The 20,940-nt window shown below is 44.4% G+C and overlaps 1 protein-coding gene across 1 annotated transcript in view; it reads left to right on the plus strand.

Annotated features, from left to right (window-relative positions):
* adgrl2a (adhesion G protein-coupled receptor L2a) overlaps positions 1 to 20,940 on the plus strand; it is a 272,885-nt gene that overhangs the window by 159,745 nt on the left and 92,200 nt on the right. Inside the window, exons 5-7 of the mRNA XM_048601555.1 lie at positions 5,852 to 5,955; positions 8,595 to 8,780; positions 8,999 to 9,037. Coding sequence (XP_048457512.1) covers positions 5,852 to 5,955; positions 8,595 to 8,780; positions 8,999 to 9,037 — 329 coding nt within the window. The remainder of the gene's footprint in view (positions 1 to 5,851; positions 5,956 to 8,594; positions 8,781 to 8,998; positions 9,038 to 20,940) is intronic.

Raw genomic sequence — 20,940 nt, forward strand, 5'->3', positions numbered from 1 at the left:
CATAAGACACTACAGCAGAAGCAAGCCATTCTGCCCATCGACTCTGCTCCACCGTTCAATGAGATCATGGCTGATATGATCATTTTCAATTCCACTTTCCTGCCATTTCCACATAACCCTTCATCCTCTTACTGATTAAAACTCCGTCTCAGCCTTGAATATACTGAACAACCAGGCCCTTTGGTAAAGGTTTCCATTGATTTACAACCCTCCTCATCTCATAGAATCCCTACAGTGTGGAAGCAGGCCATTTGGCCCGCTGACTGTCTGAAGAGGATCCCACTCAGCCCACCCCATTCCCATAACCTTGCATTTCCCACGGTTAATCCACTTAGCCTGCACATCTTTAGACTGTGGGAGGAAACCCACGCAGACAATGTGCAAACTCCACACAGACAGTCACCTGACTGTGGAATCAAACCCAGGTCTCTGGTACTATGAGGCAGCAATGCTAACCACTGAGCCACCGTGCCACCCCTGACATCATTTCAAGAGTCTCTGTCATTTGCTCTTTCTCTCCCAGCTCACTGCAGATGCCTCAAAGAGTGTGGCAGCTCAAGATGGCAGCCACTACCACAAACTTCTCAAGGCTGTTTATGAACAGGCAGCACATGGTGCCAGAGACACCTGTGAAATAAGTTTTAAAAGTCGTTCTGAAATACAAGGCTCCCGATCCGCTGCTGTGGAATGTTGTCCTTCTGTTGCTTAGCTTTGACAGCATGGGAAACAGAATATTCTGCGCAACAGGCCCAATCCAGTCTTTACACTTCACATGACTGAGAGCGTCTGACATGCATGGGGCTGATCACAAGAGCTTAACAGCGGGAGGTAGGAGTAAGCTCATAGAGATATGGTGCCGAATAGAATTTCACTATGATAGGCACAAAGAAGCATTTTCACGCTCGGAGATCATTGTGGAATGCATCCAAATGCAATCCTTGGGATTCACGGATTGTATTTCACGATCTCCAACTCCAATTATTCGTCAAAAAAGAAAGACCCATTCCAGCATGTTTGTCACTGCCTTTCCAGCAATGCTGTACAGAATAATTGAACTGCTCCTACACACAGAGCGTCAGTTCCAGTTAGAACATAGAACATAGAATAGTACAGCACAGTACAGGCCCTTCGGCCCACGATGTTGTGCCGAACTTTTACCCTAAACCTAAGGTCTATCTAACCTCCACCCCTACCTTATACTATCATCCATATGCCTATCTAATAGCCGCTTAAATGCCCCTAATGAGGCCGACTCCACTACCCTCTCCGGCAATGCATTCCACACCCCTACCACTCTCTGAGTAAAGAACCTACCTCTGACGTCTCCCCGATATCTACCTCCTTTCACTTTAAAACTATGTCCCCTTGTAAAAGCTACCTCCACCCTAGGAAAAAGTCTCTGGTTGTCTATTCTACCTATATCTCTGATCATTTTGTACACCTCTACCAAGTCACCTCTCATCCTTCATCGTTCTAAAGAGAAAAGCCCTAGCTCTCTCAACCTTTCCTCGTAAGACCTTCCCTCCATTCCAGGCAACATCCTGGTAAATCTCCTCTGCACCTTTTCTAACTCTTCCACATCTTTCCTGTAATGAGGTGACCAGAACTGGACACAATACTCCAGATGTGGCCGAACCAGGCTTTTGTATAGCTGGAGCATAACTTCACGGGTCTTGAACTCAATCCCTCTATTAATGAAAGCTAACACACCATACGCCTTCTTAACAACTCGATCCATCTGGGTGGCAGCTCTCAGGGAACTGTGAACATGAACCCCAAGATCCCTCTGCTCCTCCACACTGCCAAGAATCTTTCCGTTAACCCTGTATTCTGCTTTCAAGTTTGTCCTTCCAAAATGAATCACCTGACACTTTTCAGGGTTAAACTCCATCTGCCACTTCTCAGCCCAGCTCTGCATTCTGTCAATGTCCCTTTGCAACCTAGAACAGCCCTCTGCACTGTCCACAATGTGACCCATCTTTGTATCGTCCGCGAACTTGCTAATCCACCCTTCCACTCCTTCATCCAAATCATTTACAAAAATCACAAATAGAAGAGGACCCAGAACAGATCCTTGTGGTACACCACTCGCAACTGAGCACCATGTTGAATATTTTCCATTCACTACCACCCTTTGTCTTCTAAGGGTCAGCCAATCCTGAATCCAATCTGCCACATTTCCCCCTATCCCATGCCTCCTTACCTTCTGCATGAGCCTACCATGGGGAACCTTATCAAACACCTTACTTAAATCCATGTATACCACATCCACTGCTCCACCTTCATCCACGTGTTTGGTCACCTCTTCAAAGAACTCAGTAAGGTTTGTGAGGCATGATCTAGCCCTCACAAATCCATGTTGACTGTCACGAATCAAACTGTGCCTTTCCAAGTGATCGTACATCCTGTCTGTCAGAGCCCTTTCCAATAATTTGCCCACCATTGACGTAAGACTAACTGGCCTGTAATTTCCGGGGTTATCCCTGTTCCCTTTTTTGAACAAGGGAATGACGTTTGCCTCTTTCCAATCTTCTGGCACTATATCCATGGACAGTGAGGACGAAAAGATCATCGCCAAAGGCCCTGCGATCTCGTCCCTTGCTTCCCATAGAATCCTTGGATAAATCCCTTCAGGCCCGGGGGACTTGTCTATCTTCAACTTCCTCAGAATTCCTAGCACATCCTTTTTACTAACATCGACCTCCTCTAGCCTACCTGCCTGTTTCACAACGTCCTCCTCTACAACTAGGTCCGTCTCAGTTGTGAATACCGAAGAAGAGTATTCATTAAGGACCTCTCCTATTTCTTTAGGCTCTGTGCACAAATTCCCTTTACAATTCTTGATCGGCCCTACTCTTTCTCTGGTCATTCTCTTGTACTGCACATACGTGTAAAAAGCCTTGGAGTTTTCCTTGATCCTATCCGCCAAGGTTTTCTCATGCCCCCTTATAGCTCTCCTAAGCCCTTTCTTCAGCACCTTCCTGGCTAACTTGTATCCCTCTAGAGCCTTTTCCGTTCCTCTTTTCCTAAACCTTACATAAGCCTCCTTCTTCCTCTTAACCAGTCGTTCGACCTTTCTCGAGGACCATGGCTCCCTCACTCGAAGGCATCTTCTCTGCCTGCTAGGGACAAACATATTGAGCGCATGCAGTATGCATTCCTTAAACAATCTCCACATTTCTGTGGTGCTCTTCCCTGACAGCATCTGTTCCCAATTTATGTTACCCAGTTCTTGCCTAACGAATTGTAATTACCCTTCCCCCAAATGTAAACTTTACCCTGCCGTATGTACCTATCCTTATCCATGACTATCGTGAAAGAAACAGAGTTATGATCGCTACCGCCAAAATGCTCTCCTACCAACAGGTCTAACACTTGGCCCGGTTCGTTGCCAAGCACCAAATCCAAAGTGGCCTCTCCTCGTGTTGGTCTATCTGCATACTGTGTCAGGAATCCTTCCTAAGCGCACTGGACAAAATCTGCTCCATCTAAATTATTACAACTAAAATGTTTCCAGTCAATACTTGGAAAGTTGAAGTCACCCATGACTAAAACCCTGTGACTTCTGCACGTTTCCAGTATCTGCCTCCCAATCCGGTCCTCTACTTCTCTGCAACTATTAGGGGGTCTGTAAAAAACCCCCAACAAAGTGACTGCTCCTTTCTTGTTCCTGACCTCAACCCAAACTGACTCTGTAGACATATCATTCTCGAACTGCCTTTCAGTAGCTGCTATACTCGCCCTGACTAGCAATGCCACTGCTCCACCTCTTTTTCCACCCTCCCTACTTCTTTTAAAGCATCTAAATCCTGGAACTTCCAACAACCATTCCCCTCCCTGAGTTACCCAAGTTTCTGTAATGGCCACAACATCGTAGTTCCAAGTACCGAAAGTTAGGATAGACACAGAATCACAGAAGTGTTACGGCACAGAAACAGACCATTCAGCCCATGCTTCGGCTCATGAAATGAGCATCCTGACCCAATGCCAATCTCCTGCTTTTTACCCCACATCCTCGCACTTATTTCTGTCTAAATAATCAACCTTCAATGCCTCAAGTGATGTAGTAGGTGGAATTCCAGCGAAACAGTCTTTAAAATCAAGAGGAAATACATTGTTGATATCTCATGGCATACGTAAGCAAGATTTTGACAAGAAGGGCAAGCTGTCTCATTTCTTTGAAATACGAATGTTTGATCATTTGTGCTACACTTGTGCAGTCAGTGTAGTTAGTTATCAGATTAAGCAAGGTGAGTGGGAATGGCATAATTTGGCCAGGGCATGAGCTAACAATCAACAACTTGTATTCCTCTAGTGCCTTTATTCATGAAACATCCAAAGGCACTTTACAGAAGTGTTACAATTCAAACTATGACTCTTGATGTAATTTGGCAAAATTGGGGTCGATTGGCTATCAGCTGTTTGTGATGCAGAGTGAGACCAAAGGCATGGATTCAATTCCCACACCAGCTGAGGTTACCATGAAGGACTTTCCTTCTCAACCTCCCCCTTTGCCTAATGTGTGAGATGGCCCTCAGGTTAAACCACCTGCAGTTGTCTCTCCATGATGAGGGAGTGCAGGACTATGGTGACTTTATCTTTTACAAATAAAATATTCAAATATTTCCACTGTCCTCTCAAGGGACATCCCTCAACAAACATCAGCAAATCCAGAGCATCTGGTAATTTAGTACTGTTTATGGGATCCTGTTGTCCATGCCTTGCCAGCTGCATTTGCCTGCAAAAACATGGCAGCAACATTACAACAGTGGCTAGATTTCATAAGTATGTTATTGGCTGTAAAAGACTTGGCTTGTTTTTTTTTGTTTTGAAGTGGATCATCTGCATCCAGGGAGCATAAATGTCAAATAATGCAATTATGGAAAGTGTTGGATGTATTTTGAAAGCTGCATTTGAATTTTCTTTTGGAAATCTGGGAATTGAAAAGCCCTGTAACAGTAAAGGTGACCTTGGAATTGCTAGGTTTTTACAAAAAACCTAGTTTTTTTCTCTGAAGATACAAAAGTTTTAAAACTCACACCAGTAGATTTAAGAACAGCTTCTTCCCTGCTGTAATCAAACTTATAAACAGACCTCTCATATATTAGAGTTGATCTTTCTCTGCACCTTCTGTAGTTTTATCACTATATTCTGGATTCTGTTCTATTATCCCAAAATATATATTCATTTGATTTGATTTATTATTGTCACATGTACTGAGACACAGTGAAAAGTAATATTTTGTGTGCTATCCAGACAAATCAAACCTTACACAAATTTTAAAACTGGCTGCAACATTTTCTGCATCAGAACAATTCATGGCCTGCAAAGTCATTTGTGTCCCAAACATCTCCCACTCTCTTTCCAAAGATGAGCAGGTTCAATGGATTGGCCTTGTGAAATGCAGGGTTACAAGGGATGGGCTAGTGGGGATGGGGCTGGGTTGGGTGCTCTTTCGAGGGTTTGTTCTGGTCTCGATGGGCTGAACGGCCTGTTTCCACAAAGTAAGAATTCTACGCTTCTGTGTTTCTATCTGCCAGAAGCGCTGAGAAATAAAGCTAAGTTGTTTATGGGCACTTGACAGGTTTTAATGCCTTTCTTTCGAAAAGGCAGAAGTCTTCAAAAAGTGGGCCAGACGCATTGTAACCGAGGGATAAGATTTGGATAGTGAGCTTTTCCTAAATAATGGGCATTTGTCTGGGTCAGTGGCTAGCCAGAGGTGGTGTATAGTACAGAAATCAGCAGTGAATAGCTGCAAAGGCTAAACCACTATTTATGCCTGTTGGTGTTTTACACGCACGGAAAGATGCTTCGAAAGTTTATCTAATTTGTTCTGCTTCGTCTCTTGTAGGCACTGCCTCTTATCTCTGTATGGTTTCCACTGGAATGTGGAACCCTAAGGGTCCTGATCTTAGCAACTGTACGTCACACTGGGTGAATCAAGTGGCTCAGAAGGTTTGTTCGTACGGTTGTGTTTTGTTTATAAGAGATTAAAAGCGAGCGCAGCGAATTCAGTTTGGAGAAATGCTCACTAAACGCGTCAGTTTCTTTTTTTCTCTTCAACGTATCCTCACCCATTCCGGCTCAGTGACTTTAAACTTGTGTCTCGCAGGTACGACAACCCCGAGGGATAACGTGCGTGCGTAGTCATTATGTATCCTCATCATCAGGGATTTAAGAAAGCAAAGTTTTCTTTTTCAAAGGATCAAATAGGCATTGTGGGCAATTATCCTCAGGAACCAGGTGGCCTTTGGCCTTCACGTTTGTGGAGATTTGAGCTTCCAGTCTGGTTACCCTTGACAACCAATTTGTGGCTTGGGAAGCAATAGACATATGAGTTTTCTTGGAGGCTTGCACAGTGAGGTAATTGGAAATGCGAAGAGTATTTTTGTAGCATCCCTGATTAACGTGTGGGAGAGCCTGTCGTACTCAAACAAAGATGACTGTAAATAGATTTGCTTCTCTTTATCAGTCTCTGGGTCATTTAGTTTTGAACTACTGCATTTGCACGGAGCAAAAAAAAGGGTGAGAAAACGTCCAAATTATTTATTCTGCCAATGAAACTCAGCCAGCCAGTTGCTGATGATGATCTTATCATACAAGATTCTTAACTTGTGTCAGATGCTGTTTTAATTGAGACACTAGTCTTAATTTAAATGGTGTGTGCGTCTGTTCATGTGGAGTAAGTGTAAAATTCAATACAACTTTATTAAGCATTTGGAAATCTGGCCTTGACAGCAGTGATCTCTAGGTTTTTAGTCTTTCTATTCATACAAAGGTCCAAGTTACAAAACAGCTGAGCTGGAAGGTGCTAAAGATACAGCAGCCTAACGATGCATGGAAGCTGACTTTAACAAGCGAAAACCTTACTTTCAAATTTTAGCCCTTCAGCTCATTTCAGATGCATGTTCCCAACATTCTTATGGACTCACAATGTGTTCATTGTCTCCAGCCACACTTGGGTGAAGAGCCACAGACCAGTTTCCCAAATTGTCGTCGTGTTAGACTGGTAACGTCATAAGGCCGTAAGGCAGAGGAGCAGAAGTAGGCTATTTCACAGTCTAGTCTCTCTATCATTCAATGAGATCATGGCTGATCTGATCCTCCTCAACTCTTCTGCTTTTTCACACTAATGCACAATTCCCTTATTGATTAAAAATCTGTCTTTCTCAGCCTTGAATATACAGCCTTAACAGCCTTCTGTGTTAAATAATTCCACAGATTTACTACTCTGAGAAAAGTCATTACTCTTCAGCTGTTTTAAAGGGGCAACCTCTTATTCTCAGATGATGCTGTCTGGTCCTAGACTCTCCCACAAGGGAAACAACCGTTCTGCACCTACTCTGTCAAGCCCCCTTAGAATCTTCCATTTTCAGTAAGGTCGTCTCTCATTCTTCTACATTGCAATGAGTACAGGCCTAACCTGCTTAACCTCTCCTCACACTGCAATCCCTCCATACCTGGTATCAACTGAGGAACCTTCTCTGGGCTGCCACTAATACCATTACGTCTTCAAAAACAAAATACTGTGGATGCTGGAAATCTAAAACAAACATGGAGAGTGCTGGAGATGCTCAGCAGCACTGGTAGCATCTGTGCAGAGAAAGCTATATCTGAAATGGAGAAGCAGAGCAAACATGTAAACACAATCTTGGAGCTGCCAAAAAACATAAGAAATAGGAGCAGGAGTAGGCTATCTGACCCATTGTGCCTGCCCCGCCATTCAATAAGATCATGGCTGATCTTTTTGAGACTCAGCTCCACTTACCTGCCCGCTCACCGTAACCCTTAATCCCTTCACTGTTAAAAACCTTTCTGTTTGCCTTATAAACATTCAATGAGGTAGCCTCAACTGCTTCACTGGGCAGGGAATTCCATAGATTCACACCCCTTTGGGTGAAGATGTTCCTCCTCAACTCAATCCTAAATCTGTTCCCCCTTATTTTGAGGCTATGCCCCCTAGTTACAGTTTCACCTGTCAGTAGAAACAACCTCCCTGCTTCTATCTTATCTATTCCCTTCATAATTGTATATGTTTCCATAAGATCCCCCTTCATTCTTCTAAATTTCATTGAGTATAGTCCCAGTCTACCCAGTCTCTCCTCACAAGCCAACCCCCTCAATTCCAGAATCAACCTAGTGAACCTCCTCTGCACCCCCTCCATTGCCAGTACATCCTTTCTCAAGTAAGGAGACAAAAACTGTACACAACCCTGACCTTGTGCCCTCCTGCAGAGCCCCTCAAAGCCATTGTGCGTCACTCAGATCTGTGTTTGCTGCCATCCAGTTAGATCACAGCATAGGGCCATGGTGAATGGGAGCTTCAGAGTGAGAACACAATTGTTTACTCTCAGACGATGGCGAGTCTTGGGCTCCTTCTTGAAAGTTGGCAGAGGCAGTGTCCTTGAATATTTTTAAGGCTGAGGTGGATAGATTCTGTATAAACAAGAGGGTGAAAAGTTATTGGCGGTAGTGGGGATGGGGAGGTGGAGCCAGGAATGTGGTGTGATCTTATTAACTGATGGCCTACTCCTAATTTGGCCGATCATTGCTCATGATTGAGAGACTGAGCGTGTGCAAATCCATGCTTACAGATCCGGAGTGGCGAAAATGCAGCCAACCTGGCAAACGAACTGGCCAAGCACACCAGGGGACCCATCTACGCAGGAGATGTGAGCTCCTCGATTAGACTGATGGAACAGCTGGTCGACATTTTGGATGCCCAGCTCCAGGAGCTACGACCCAGTGAGAAAGATACCGTGGGTCGAAGTTTTAACAAGGTAAGGTTAATGACACCGGAATAGCACAGGGCAGCAGTTTTGATCGTCTCTCTTCCATTTGTGGGTGGCAACAGATACCTGCTTTTCTGACGCACGCTCGAGACACTGTGGGGGAGGTAGGGACAGTCAGAAAGTTTCCGCTATCTTTTTTCCTTTACTAATCCTTTCTGTGTTGTTTCTTCCCTGTGTTGAACTCTTGTCTCCCATGGTTGGAAAAGCTCCAAAAAAGAGAGAGGACTTGTCGGGCATACATTAAGGTAGCTCCACTGCAATGTTGCTTTCGCCTTTTGTTGACCTTCCACAAGCAACACCCTTCGCCTCCCCTCAAGACTGTTCCTTTCTGCTTTGCGAATGTGTTGCATGAAGTCCCACTGCCTTGCAATGCCGCCCACCATTTCTCCCCACTTCCCCCCCCCGCCCCCACACCCCAAAGTACGAATACTGTTTCCTTCTCAACCTATGCAAGAACTGAGGTCCTCGGATGAGCTATCCTTCTGGCTCCTCTTGTCTGGTTGGCTGTGCTTCACACTGATGTTTTATGTGTTCTGGGTAAGGCTGTCTCAACTCACTGTGGCTTGGGAAAGCTCCGAGTGCCATTTCTACATCGCAGCTATTTTCTGTCTCAGTACTGAAAGCCAATTCCTTTTTGAAGTACATCCAACTTACACCAATCTGTGGGACACTAAGTATCAATGAGGGAGAAGTGCTGGCCTAATGGTGGTGTCGCTGTTTAGTTCAGAGACCAGGCAATGTTCTGGGGACCTGGGTTCAAATCCTGCCATGGTAGGTGGTGGAACTTGAATTCGCTAAGAATCTGGAATTGATGACCAGGAATACATTGTCAATTGTTGGGAAAAAAAAGCCGTGTTTAGGGAAGGAAACTGCCATCCTTATCCAGTCTGGCCTACATCTGATTCCAGACCCACAGCAATGTGGTTAACACTTAACTGCCCACTGGGCAATTAGGGATGGGCAATCAGTGTTGACCTAGCCCCCATCCTGTGAAAGAATTCTTAAAAAATAAGATCTTTTTTTAAAGCAGCCTATTATTTGGACATGGATCATGAATTGGAACAACGCATCAATTTTATTTTCATCATTCGTTCATGGGAGGGCGGCTATTCGGCCAGAATTTATTGCTCATCCCTAATTGCCCAGAGAGCAGTTGAGAGTCAGCCACATTGCTGTGGGTCTGGAGTCACGTGTAGACCAGAACAGATGAAGATGGGCATTTTCTTCTCTAAAAGATGCTCATGAACCAGATGGGATTTTCCTGACAATTAACAATGTTTTGATGGTTATCATTACAACTTTAATTCCAGGGTTTTATTCGATTCAAATTCCATCTGCTGTGGTGGGATTTGATACCAGGTCCTCAGAACATTAGCTAGGTCTCTGGATTAAACGTCTAGTGATAACACCACTAGGTCATTGCCTCCGCCCTTGTTAAGAAAATAACTGCTGCTTGAAACAGGCTTATAACTGCATCTTGCATGTATATACCGCATACATCGAGCAGTCATAAAGAGATTGCTTCATTAGTTTACATCATATCACTGTTGCTATGGAGCCAAGTGGGGCAGCCATTTTGGATCAACAAGGTCCATCAGTGACCCTTATACGACAAACCATTTATATACTTTTGGCAATGGCGGTAAAAGAAAAAAAAAACAAACAAATGCCCGCGATCATCTGTAAAATCTTGTCACTTGTTCCTTGTGATCTTTCAGCATCGACCAAACCTTTGGTTTAATATTTAATCCAAAACGTCTCGCATGTAGTTACAGCACTCGCTGATCCCCGTGTCACAGTCTGCGTCCAGACTGCCTGCTGATACTATTTCATTTCAGTGTTTGGCCAAAAGAAACCCTGCTGTGAAATGTGGCCCCTGTTAGATCATAAATGGACAGGTGTCTTCTCATTGCTGTAGTATAAGCTGATAGTTCACTGCTTTAATTTTAGGAGCTCAAACTGATCCATTAAAAATGGAAAGCTTTCCATGCATCTTACATGATGAGTTGCACAAAGGGAATATTCCTGCTCATATTGAAAGGCAGAGCATGTTGGAAGGGCTGAATGGCCAACTCCTACTCCTATTCTCAAAACTCATTGAAACTTGTTTAGTCTTAACCTAAGAACATAAGAAATAGGGGTACAAGTACAGTAAGGTCCCCCTTATCTGAGGAAGGAAGTGCTGGTGTTGATGGGGTCCAGAGGAGGTTTACAGGAATGATCCCAGGGATGAAGGGCTTGTCATATGAGAAGTGGCTGAGGACTCTAGGTCTGTGCTTACTGGAGTTTAGAAGGATGAGGGGGGATCTGATTGAAACTTACAGAATAATGAGAGGCCTGGATAGAGTGGACGTGGAGAAGATGTTTCCACTTGTAGGAGAGACTAGGACCTGAGGGCACAGCCTCAGAGTGAAGGGATGACCCTTTAGACCTGAAATGAAGAGAAATTTCTTCAGCCAGAGGGTGGTGAATCTGTAACTCATTGCCACAGAGAGCTGTGGAGGCCAAGTTATTGAGTGTATTTAAGACAGATTTTTGATTTTTGCTCAGGTTTTTGATTAGTGAGGGGATGAAGGGTTATGGGGATAAGGCAGGAGAATGGGGTTGAGAAACATATCAAGGAACAAAGAAAATTACAGCACAGGAACGGGCCCTTTGGCCCTCCAAGTCTGTGCGGATCCAGATCCTCTATCTAAACCTGTCACCTGTTTTCCAAGGATCTGTATCCCTCTGCTCCCTGCCCATTCATGTATCTGTCTAGATACATCTTAAATGACGCTATCATGCCCGCCTCTACCACCTCTGTTGGTAACGCGTTCCAGGCACCCACGACCCTCTGCGTAAAGAACTTTCCACGCTCATCTCCCTTAAACTTTTCCTCTCTCACCTTGAAGTCGTGACCCCTAGTAATTGAGTCCCCCACTCTGGGAAAAAGCTTCTTGCTACCCACCCTGTCTGTACCTCTCATGATTTTGTAGACCTCAATCAGGTCCCCCCTCAACCTCTGTCTTTCTAATGTAAATAATCCTAATCTACTCAACCTCTCTTCATAGCTAGCGCCCTCCATACCAGGCAACATCCTGGTGAACCTCCTCTGCACCGTCTCCAAAGCATCCACATCCTTTTGGTAATGTGGCGACTAGAACTGTACACACTATTCCAAATGTGGTCGAATCAAAGTCCTATACAACTGTAACAACTCTTGTACTCAATACCCCGTCCGATGAATGAAAGCATGCCGTATGCCTTCTTGACCACTATCGACCTGCGTTGCCACCTTCAGGGTACAGTGGACCTGAACACCCAGATCTCTCTGTGCATCAGTTTTCCCCAGGGCTTTTCCATTTACCACATAGTTCGCTCTTGAATTGGATCTTCCAAAATGCATCACCTTGCATTTGCCTGGATTGAACTCCATCTGCCATTTCTTCGCCCAACTCTCCAACCTATCTTTATTCTGCTGCATTCTCCGACAGTCGCCTTCACTATCTGCTACTCCAACAATCTGTGTTATCTGCAAACTTCCAAGTCAGACCATCTATACCTTCCTCCAGATCATTTATGTATATCATAAACAACAGTGGTCCCAACATGGATCCCTGTGGAACACCACTGGTCACAGTTCTCCATTTTGAGAAACTCCCTTCCACTACAACTCTCTGACTCCTGTTGCCCAGCCAGTTCTCTATCCATCTAGCTAGTACACCCTGGACCCCATGCAACTTCACTTTCTCCATCAGCCTATCATGGGGAACCTGATCAAACGCCTTACTGAAGTCCATGTATATGACATCTACAGCTCTTCCCTCATCTATCAACTTGGTCACTTCCTCAAAAAATTCTATCAAGTTGGTAAGACGTGACCTTCCCTGCACAAAACCATGCTGCCTATCATTAAAAAGCCCATTTTCTTCCAAATGTAAATAGATCCTATCCCTCAGTATCTTCTCTAGCAGCTTCCCCACCATGATAGGCCATGATCAAATGGTGGAGCAGCCTCAATGGGTCGAAAGGCCTAAATCTGCCCCTTTATCTTCTGCATTGAGCCCTGTACACCGTTCTCTCATTCTTCTAAAGTCCAGCGAATATAAAGCCAGTTTACTCAACATCAAGTTACTAGACAACCCTCTTATCCACAGAAACCATCCCGGTGAACCTTCACTGTACCCCCTCGGGTGCCTGTCCGTGTGGAGTTTGCACATTCTCCCCGTGTCTGTGTGGGTTTCCTCCGGGTGCTCCGGTTTCCTCCCACAGACCAAAGGTGTGCAGGTTAGGGTGGATTGACCATGCTCAATTGCCCATCGTGCTCAGGGATGTGTAGGTTAGGTGGATTAGCCATGGGAAATGCTGTGTTATACGGATTGGGTAGGCGGGAGGGGTGGGATTCTCTTTGGAGGGGTGGTGTAGACTCAGATGGGCCAAATGGCCTGCTTCCACACTGTAGCACTTCGATGATTTTGTGACCCAGCCAGTGACACCCATATCAGATGTAAAAAGAGGATGTGTGTCATAAACGTTAGTCATCATTAACATTGCTCTGCAAAAGCGGGTGAAGAAATAGCTGGATGTAATATCCTCACCGCATGTATTACGCTATTAAACTTTTGGCTTGTCAAATGAAAGTGAATAAACAGTCACGCTGAAGCATGGTATTTCATGTCGGGGATTCTTGGTTGTCAAGAGGAAATTCCCATGGTGAGGGGGAGTTAGTCTGACTGTCAGATCAGATACGAATATTTATCGGCTGGCTATTGGGCTTTTGCCCAATGCTGACTCCCAATAAAAACAGGCCAGCTGTCTTGTTGTCTGAAGTTGAACTGATGCCAATAATTTCAACCAGATGAATTAGGCCTGTGGCAGTTGTATCAATAATTGCATGGTGTCCCTGGGACTGTATATCTATATTTGTAAGGTGTCCCCAGACAGGAAGAAGTAAGTTCAGAAAACCGTAACTTGAAAGCGGATCATGAATCAGAAAAGATTTTGACATTCCACCACCCTCACCTCTCCTGCCTGACCTGTACAGTGGCTCAGTTATGGAATGTTCCAGAACAGAGAGAGAAAATTCTATTACCTTTCTGCCTGTCCCTCATAAATCACATTGTCAAGTGCTGCTGTTATTCTCATGCCTCAGCTTCTGTAATATTGTTTGATTTCCAACGATCACTATCCTTGTGAAAGAATTAAGAACATGCGTCACCGTGGCAACTGAGCTGATCCCACCCTAAACCTGAACCATCATGGCAGACATTTCTCCTCCCTTTCGATCCTCTGTAGTTAGAGTTCTGACCCTATCATAGGCTCCTCTCTGTGAGCCCCTATTTTTCAATCAGAGAAACAAGACAAAAGGCTATTCAGTCCATCATTGAGTCCATTCCACTCAGAATCCATATATGTTATAGATGTTTTTCTCATTTACCTGTTGAAACACGTCACAATACACTGCTGGAGCAGGACAGACTCGAACCTGGGCCTCCTGACTCAGAGGTAGGGACACAACCGCTGCACCACAAGAGCTCCACGCCTTTCCAGTCCATATATTTCCCAATACCCCCGTTCAGAGATGTTATGACACAGCTCTGGAGCAGGTGAGACTTGAACCCAGGTCTCCTGGCTCAGAGGTAGGGTCACTACCACCGTACAAGAAGCACCCTCAGGTTATGCCATGGATCCGACTGTGGAAAACTCTTCTACTTGTCAGTGAAGTTGATTACAGTTGCTTTAACAGCAGTGATGGGTGGGAGCTTCACTTGACCATCATGTGGCTCCAGAAGTTGTGCATTGACGATGCAGACGGCAAGAGCCCATTCCCAGCCACCAACCTCTCCAGAAGCCGAAAAGAATGGAACCATATCGAAACAGCTTGGGCTCATCCCATCGGAAAGCCATGCCATTCCCACAACCACGGAATAAGGGTTAACCCATCCTTTGTTGAGGTTTTGGTAGAGAGGCAAATCTTTGTGGAATTCTTTACCACAGAGGGCTGTCAAAGCTGGATCATTAAGTATATTCAAATCTGACATAGACAGATTTTTAATCTATCTGGGCATCGGGGTACGGAGGTGCTGGTGTTGGACTGGGGTGGACAAGGTCAGAAGTCACACGACACCAGGTTATAGTCCAACAGGTTTATTTGAAATCACAAGCTTTCAAAGCGCTGCCCCTGAGAGGGAAGCACGCAGACACGGAATTTATAGGCAGAGAGATGAAGGGCAGAGAGATCAAAAGATCATACAAATGGTGTGAGTGGAGTGTCGAATAATAAGTCTCTGCAGGTGATCAAAAGGGTCAAACGGTGTGAGTAAAGTGTCAACAGCTGAATAAGAAGCAAAGTGATGACCTATAATCTGATTAAATGAGGCAGAAAGATAATTGCAAAAAATTAAAAATAAGGTGGTGCTGGAGACAAACCAAATGACTGGAAAAACATGATAGGTTTAAGAGTCACATACTGAGGGTCTAACCAAAGTCACAAGTAATCCAAAACTGTGCCAACTAATTGAGGGAGAGCGATCATAACAATTTATCCAGGTGATGGTGACAAAACAGGACAGTAAGGAAGATTTTGCAGATACAAAACAGTGTGATGGGGCCACATGTAGTGTGACACGAATCCAAGATCATGATTGAGGCCGACTTGATGGGTATGGAGCTTGGCTGTCAGTCTCTGCTTGGCGATTCTGCATTGTTGTGTATCTTGGACCCTTACCTAAAGATCAGAAGCTGAATGTCCTTGACCACTGAAGTGTTCCCCGACTGGGAGGAAACATTCCTGTCTGGCGATTGTTGTGCACTGTTGAAGCGTCTGCATAGTTTCGCCAATATACCAGACCCCGGGGTAACATGAGTATCTGGCGTGTAGGTGGTGGGTGGCATTCCCACGTGTGATGGTAGTATCCATGTCGATGATCTGACATGTCTTGTAGCGGTTACCATGACAGGGTTGTGTGGTGTTGTGGTCGATGTTGTCCTGAAGACTGGGTAGTTTGCTGCGAACAATGGTCTGTTTAAGGTTTGGCGGTTGTTTGAAGGCGAGAAGTGGAGGTGTATGGAGGATCTTGGCGAGGTGCTCGCTGTCATTGATGACATGTTGAAGGCTGTGAAGAACATGGCGTAGTCTCTCTGCTCCGGGGAAGGACTGGATGACAAAGGGTACTCTATCGACCATATAATGAGTCTGTCTTCTGAGGAAATCATTGCCGTTTTTCACTGGCAGATACGAACTGGCGATTGAGTTCAGCATTGTATCCCATTCTTATGAAGGCGTCTTTCAAAATCTTTAGGTGTCTGTCACGTTCCTCCTTATCTGAACAAATCCTGTGTATGCGCAGGACTGGTCCATAGGGGATGGCTTCTTTAACATGTTTAGGGTGGAAGCTAGAGAAGTGCAGCCTTGAGGTTATCCACGGGCTTGGGTAGACTGAGGTACTGAGGTACTGAGGTGTCTCTCCTCGATGGAGATGCGTGTGTCCAAGAATGAGACTGATCCTGAAGAGTAGTCCATGGTAAGCCTGATGTTGGGATGAAAGTTGTTGATATCGCTTTGTGGTTATTTCAGTGATTCCTTGCCATGAGTCCAAAGGAAGAAAATGTTGTTGACGTATGTTGATGTATAGCCATTGGTCAGAGGTCCTGCACAGCGAAGAAGTCTTGCTTAAAGTTGTGCATGAAAATGTTGGCATATTGGGGTGCATGTTTGGTCCCCACGGCTGTTCCATGCGTCTGGATGAAGAACTTGTTGCAGGTGAAGAAGATGTGGTCGAGGATGAAGCGGATGAGTTGTAGAATGGCGTCTGGAAATTGGCAGTTGTTGGTGTTGAGTACTGAGGCTGTTGCAGTGATGCCATTATCATGGGGGCTGCTGGTGTAGAGTGCAGGAATGTCCATTGTGACGAGGAATGTCCCTGGTTTGACTGTTCCTTGGGAGCTGAATCTCTGTAAGAAATCTGTAGTGTCACAGGTTATGGGGGAAGATGCAAGAGAGTGGAGTTGAGGATTTTCAGATCTGCCTTCATCTCGTTTGAATGGCAGAGCAGATGGAATGGGCTGAATGGCCTATTTCTACTGCTCTTTATGGCCTTCGATTTGTAGCTCTCCTACTTTCTTTTACTTCAGTTATGACAGAATGGCTAGCCAATTAATTGCTGTTAAGTTTACCCACTGTATTCATAATCAGTGCTTTTTAAAAAAAGATATAAATATTCCAAATCGGTACAGTGGATCACAGTGGTTAGCACTGCTGCCTCATAGCACCAGGGACTCGGGTTTGATTCCACCCTCGGCTAGCTGTCTGGGTGGAGTTTGCACATTCTCCCCAGGTCAGCGTGGGTTTCCTCCGGATGCTCCAGTTTCCTCCCACAGTCCAAAGATGTGCAGGTTAGGTGGATTGGCTATGCTAAATTGCCCTATGGTGTCCAGGGACGTGCAGGTCAGGTGGGTTAGCCATGGGAAATACAGGGTTACAGGGATAGGGTAGGGGGTTGGAAGGGTCAGTGTGAACTTCATGGGCCAAATAGCCTGCTTCTACAACACAGTGACTCTATGAAAACGTTTTTGAAATCTCAAACAAGTTCATTATTCATGACATAAGGTACCTTCACAGTGCAGGCAATAAGCACAGAGCTGCATTCCTGAAGTGAGTAACAAGGAAAAATGCTCTCAATAGACCAATCTCTCCACCTTCATAGTTAAGAGCTGGAGTAGAATTGATATTAGCATTTTGACTATTCAATCTCCGATTAGACCAGGGGGAGAAAAGCCTGTAATGCCACATCTAAGTATCTTCCACCTGGTAGGAAGGTCATAGTGACTAGGAAATTGGACAGAAAGAGGATAGTAAGATGGATTAGACTAATTAATCTTATACTGACAGTAGCTTTGGTAGGCTTCTTCTAATCATTCTTGCAGGTACAAAGCACTGCTTAAATTCATCTTCCTTTTTTTATTTGCATGAAGTGCCTTGTTACTAGAGCTAGTTATATTATCGCTGGTCAGATAATGTGGAGATGGGAGGAGAGAGAGGCTTCCACTGTTGTGGAATACAGCATGATTCACTCTTTTAATTCACTTTTTGCAACACCCTATATAATAGAGCATGGAACTGAGTAACTGATTAAGTTGATTAAATTTAATTACCTTCTGACAGGATTGTAATGGTCTCCAGTTGTTTGTGTTTCCTGTCATTATTTTTTCGCACTTGCTTACTTGCTGGCCAACCCAGTGATTTCTGAAACTTTCCCTTTAAGCTGCTTTCATTAATGTGGAGTAACCCAAGGAACCTAGCTCTGACTGAAGCTTACACCTGTCTATGACCTTCCACCAATCCCATTAATAAAGCAGAGAAAATTCTACTGACCCTCGAACAAAAGCAACAGCCCCCACCTTCTATAACCTCTGCCCCCTACTTCCAGAATCCTCCACAAGGGCCCGTACTCCAGGGTTTCAGGAAGACAAGTCCAGATTTTAAATCTATCTTTTCTGTGAGATTTTAGTCCGGTATTACAGGCTCTGTGTATTTATGTCCCCCTCTGTCTGTTGTATTGTTAATCTATTTCTCACTCTGTGCATGTGTGTAATCTATAGCTTCTCTCTCTCTCTCTCACTCTCTCTCTCTGTCTCTCTCTCTCTCTGTGTCTCTCTCTCTCTCTCTCTCTCTCTCTGTGTCTCTCACTCTCTCTCTCTCTCTGTCTCTCTCTCTGTGTCTCTCTATCTGTCTGTCTCTCTCTCTCTCTCTCTCTGTGTCTCTCACTCTCTCTTCCTTGCAGGCCTTTCAGCCCAACTGTTCAATACTGGTGTTTGTGCTCCACCACCTCCCACCTTTCTTCATCTCATCGAATCAAACATATCCTTCTGTTCCTTTCTCCCTCATTTAGGAAGGTTTGGAGGGATAAGGACCAAATACTGGCAAATGGGACTAGATTAATTTAGAATATCTGGTCAGCATGGTCAAGTTGGACCAAAGGGTCTGTTTCCATGCTGTACAGTTCTGTGACTCTATGACTGCTGATCAAACTTCCCTTTTAATGCATCGATGCAAATTGCCTCATCAGCACCTTGTTGCCATACTATCCACCTTCACACCAATGCAAATGTGTCAGATCTTAGAAAATGAAAGAGCAGTGGAGACGTTTGAAACAAAAAAACAGAAGTTGCTACTATCAGTTCTGAAGAAGAGTCTCTGGACTCGAATGTCAACTCTGCTTTCTCTCCACTGGTGCTGCCAGATCTTCTGAGTTTCTCCAGCAATTTCTGATTTTGTCACATAGACTAATGGCTGACCACTCAGATCCATTCATGATGGACTTGTCTTCCTGAAACCCCTGGAGTGTTGGCCCTTTTGGAGGATTCTGAATGTGGGGGGCATAGATTACAGATAAAGGCTGTCCCACTTAACATGAAGATTGGGGGTGTAGTTGTTTCTAATAGTGGGTCATTGGAATCCTTTTCGATAGAGAGCAGTTGAGGCTAAGTCATTGAATATTCAAGGCTGTGTTAGAGACTTCTGATTTTGAAGGTGTATTGATCCTGATGGGCAGAATCCCCTAGAAATCAAGTCCTATTATTCCATGAGCCATCACAAATGGGTAAATAAATGTGGAATTCTCACTGTAAGAGGGATGTGATTGCACTGGAGAGGGTGCAGAGAAGATCTATCAGGATGTTGCCTGGGCTGTGAGAGATTTACTTACAAAGAGTGACAGGACAAACTGGGTTGTTTTCCTTGCAGCAGAAGAGAATGGTTAATGGTTAATATGGTTAATTTGCCTGACATTGACTGCTATCTAGGATTAATGAAATTCACACCAGGTTCCAAAAACAAACAAAAAGACTTTCTTTTTTAATAAGCAAACTTAACCTATTATGAATGGCAAGATGGATTTTAAATTATGACTGCGCAAACTTAACCTACACTCCCTTTAACCCAAAAATACACACATTCATTGACAAAGAAGAGAGATGAGACAGACAGTTCTGCAGAAGTACCATGAGTGAAAGACGTAAGCAAAAGGAACAAATTATATGGATCAAAATTCTAAACCACAAGGGTGTGAGATGGCTTTCTATCGGTTCTTTTGGCTTTTGATGATGATGTCCTATTGTAGTCAGAAATCAGAAGTCACACAACACCAGGTCATAGTTCAATAGGTTATTTGAAATCAAAATTTTTCGGGGCACTGCTCCTTCGCCAAATGACCTGACAAAGGAACAGTGCTCCGAAAGCTTGCGATTTCAAATAAACCTGTTGGACCATAACCTGGTGTCACATAACTACTGACTTTGTCCACCCCAGCCCAACACCGGCACCTCCACATCAGAAAATAATCAGTTTGGTAGCTGATCAAGTGGACATAGGTCTTTTCTTGAGTCTGAAGTTCCTTTCAGAGTCTGTTAGATGTTTCTGTCCTACTCGCCGAGAGAAAGAGAGACGGACAGACCTGTCTTGGCTGGCAGGTTTTCTGAAGGTCCAAGTGCGAGTGCCCTATCTCAGTTCTGTGACAAACCACAGTTTAAAGTAAATCCAAAGCTGTTGCCAAAGTAACAAATCCAGCTTCTCCTGTCTTAGTGAACATCACAGATTTCCCCTTTTGACCTTCGAGTTGTAAGAAAGCGAACCGGTTCAGTCTCTGCAATACAGCGGCAACCAAACTTCCATTTTTCCCAGTTTGTATTCCAAAGAAATATATGTAATCCTTACAAAGGGAGTCAAGGGTTGTGGGCATCAAGCAAGAAAGTGGATTTCAGATCAAGCACAATCTGCTTGAATAGTGGTATAGACTCGAGGGTGGCCCAGTTCTTATGATCTTCCAGCTCTTCAAATGCCTTCAAAAGTCATCTTTTAATGTACCTTTTAGTCTATATCTTTGCATGTTTCAACTAACTCTTCAAAGCTGCTTCTTGCTGTCTCCTCTGTCCTTTCAGAACCTCCCGAAATGCTTTTTTTGGAAGTGCCTCGGAATGTTTCATTACATTAAACAATAGCGACTTGGGATTTTTGCAGTGGAACATAATCTGTTCAATGCAGGGCGATATCAGCAAACAAAACTTGAGGAAAAGAGGTATTAAGGCATTTGGCCAAACACCTTCAAATAAAGGCGAAATGCTGCAGAAGCTGGAAATCTGAAATAGACACATAGAATGCTTTTAGAAA

This window comes from Rhincodon typus, chromosome 10 (genome assembly GCF_021869965.1).
Source record: "Rhincodon typus isolate 14 chromosome 10, sRhiTyp1.1, whole genome shotgun sequence".
NCBI classification, from domain to species: domain Eukaryota; kingdom Metazoa; phylum Chordata; class Chondrichthyes; order Orectolobiformes; family Rhincodontidae; genus Rhincodon; species Rhincodon typus.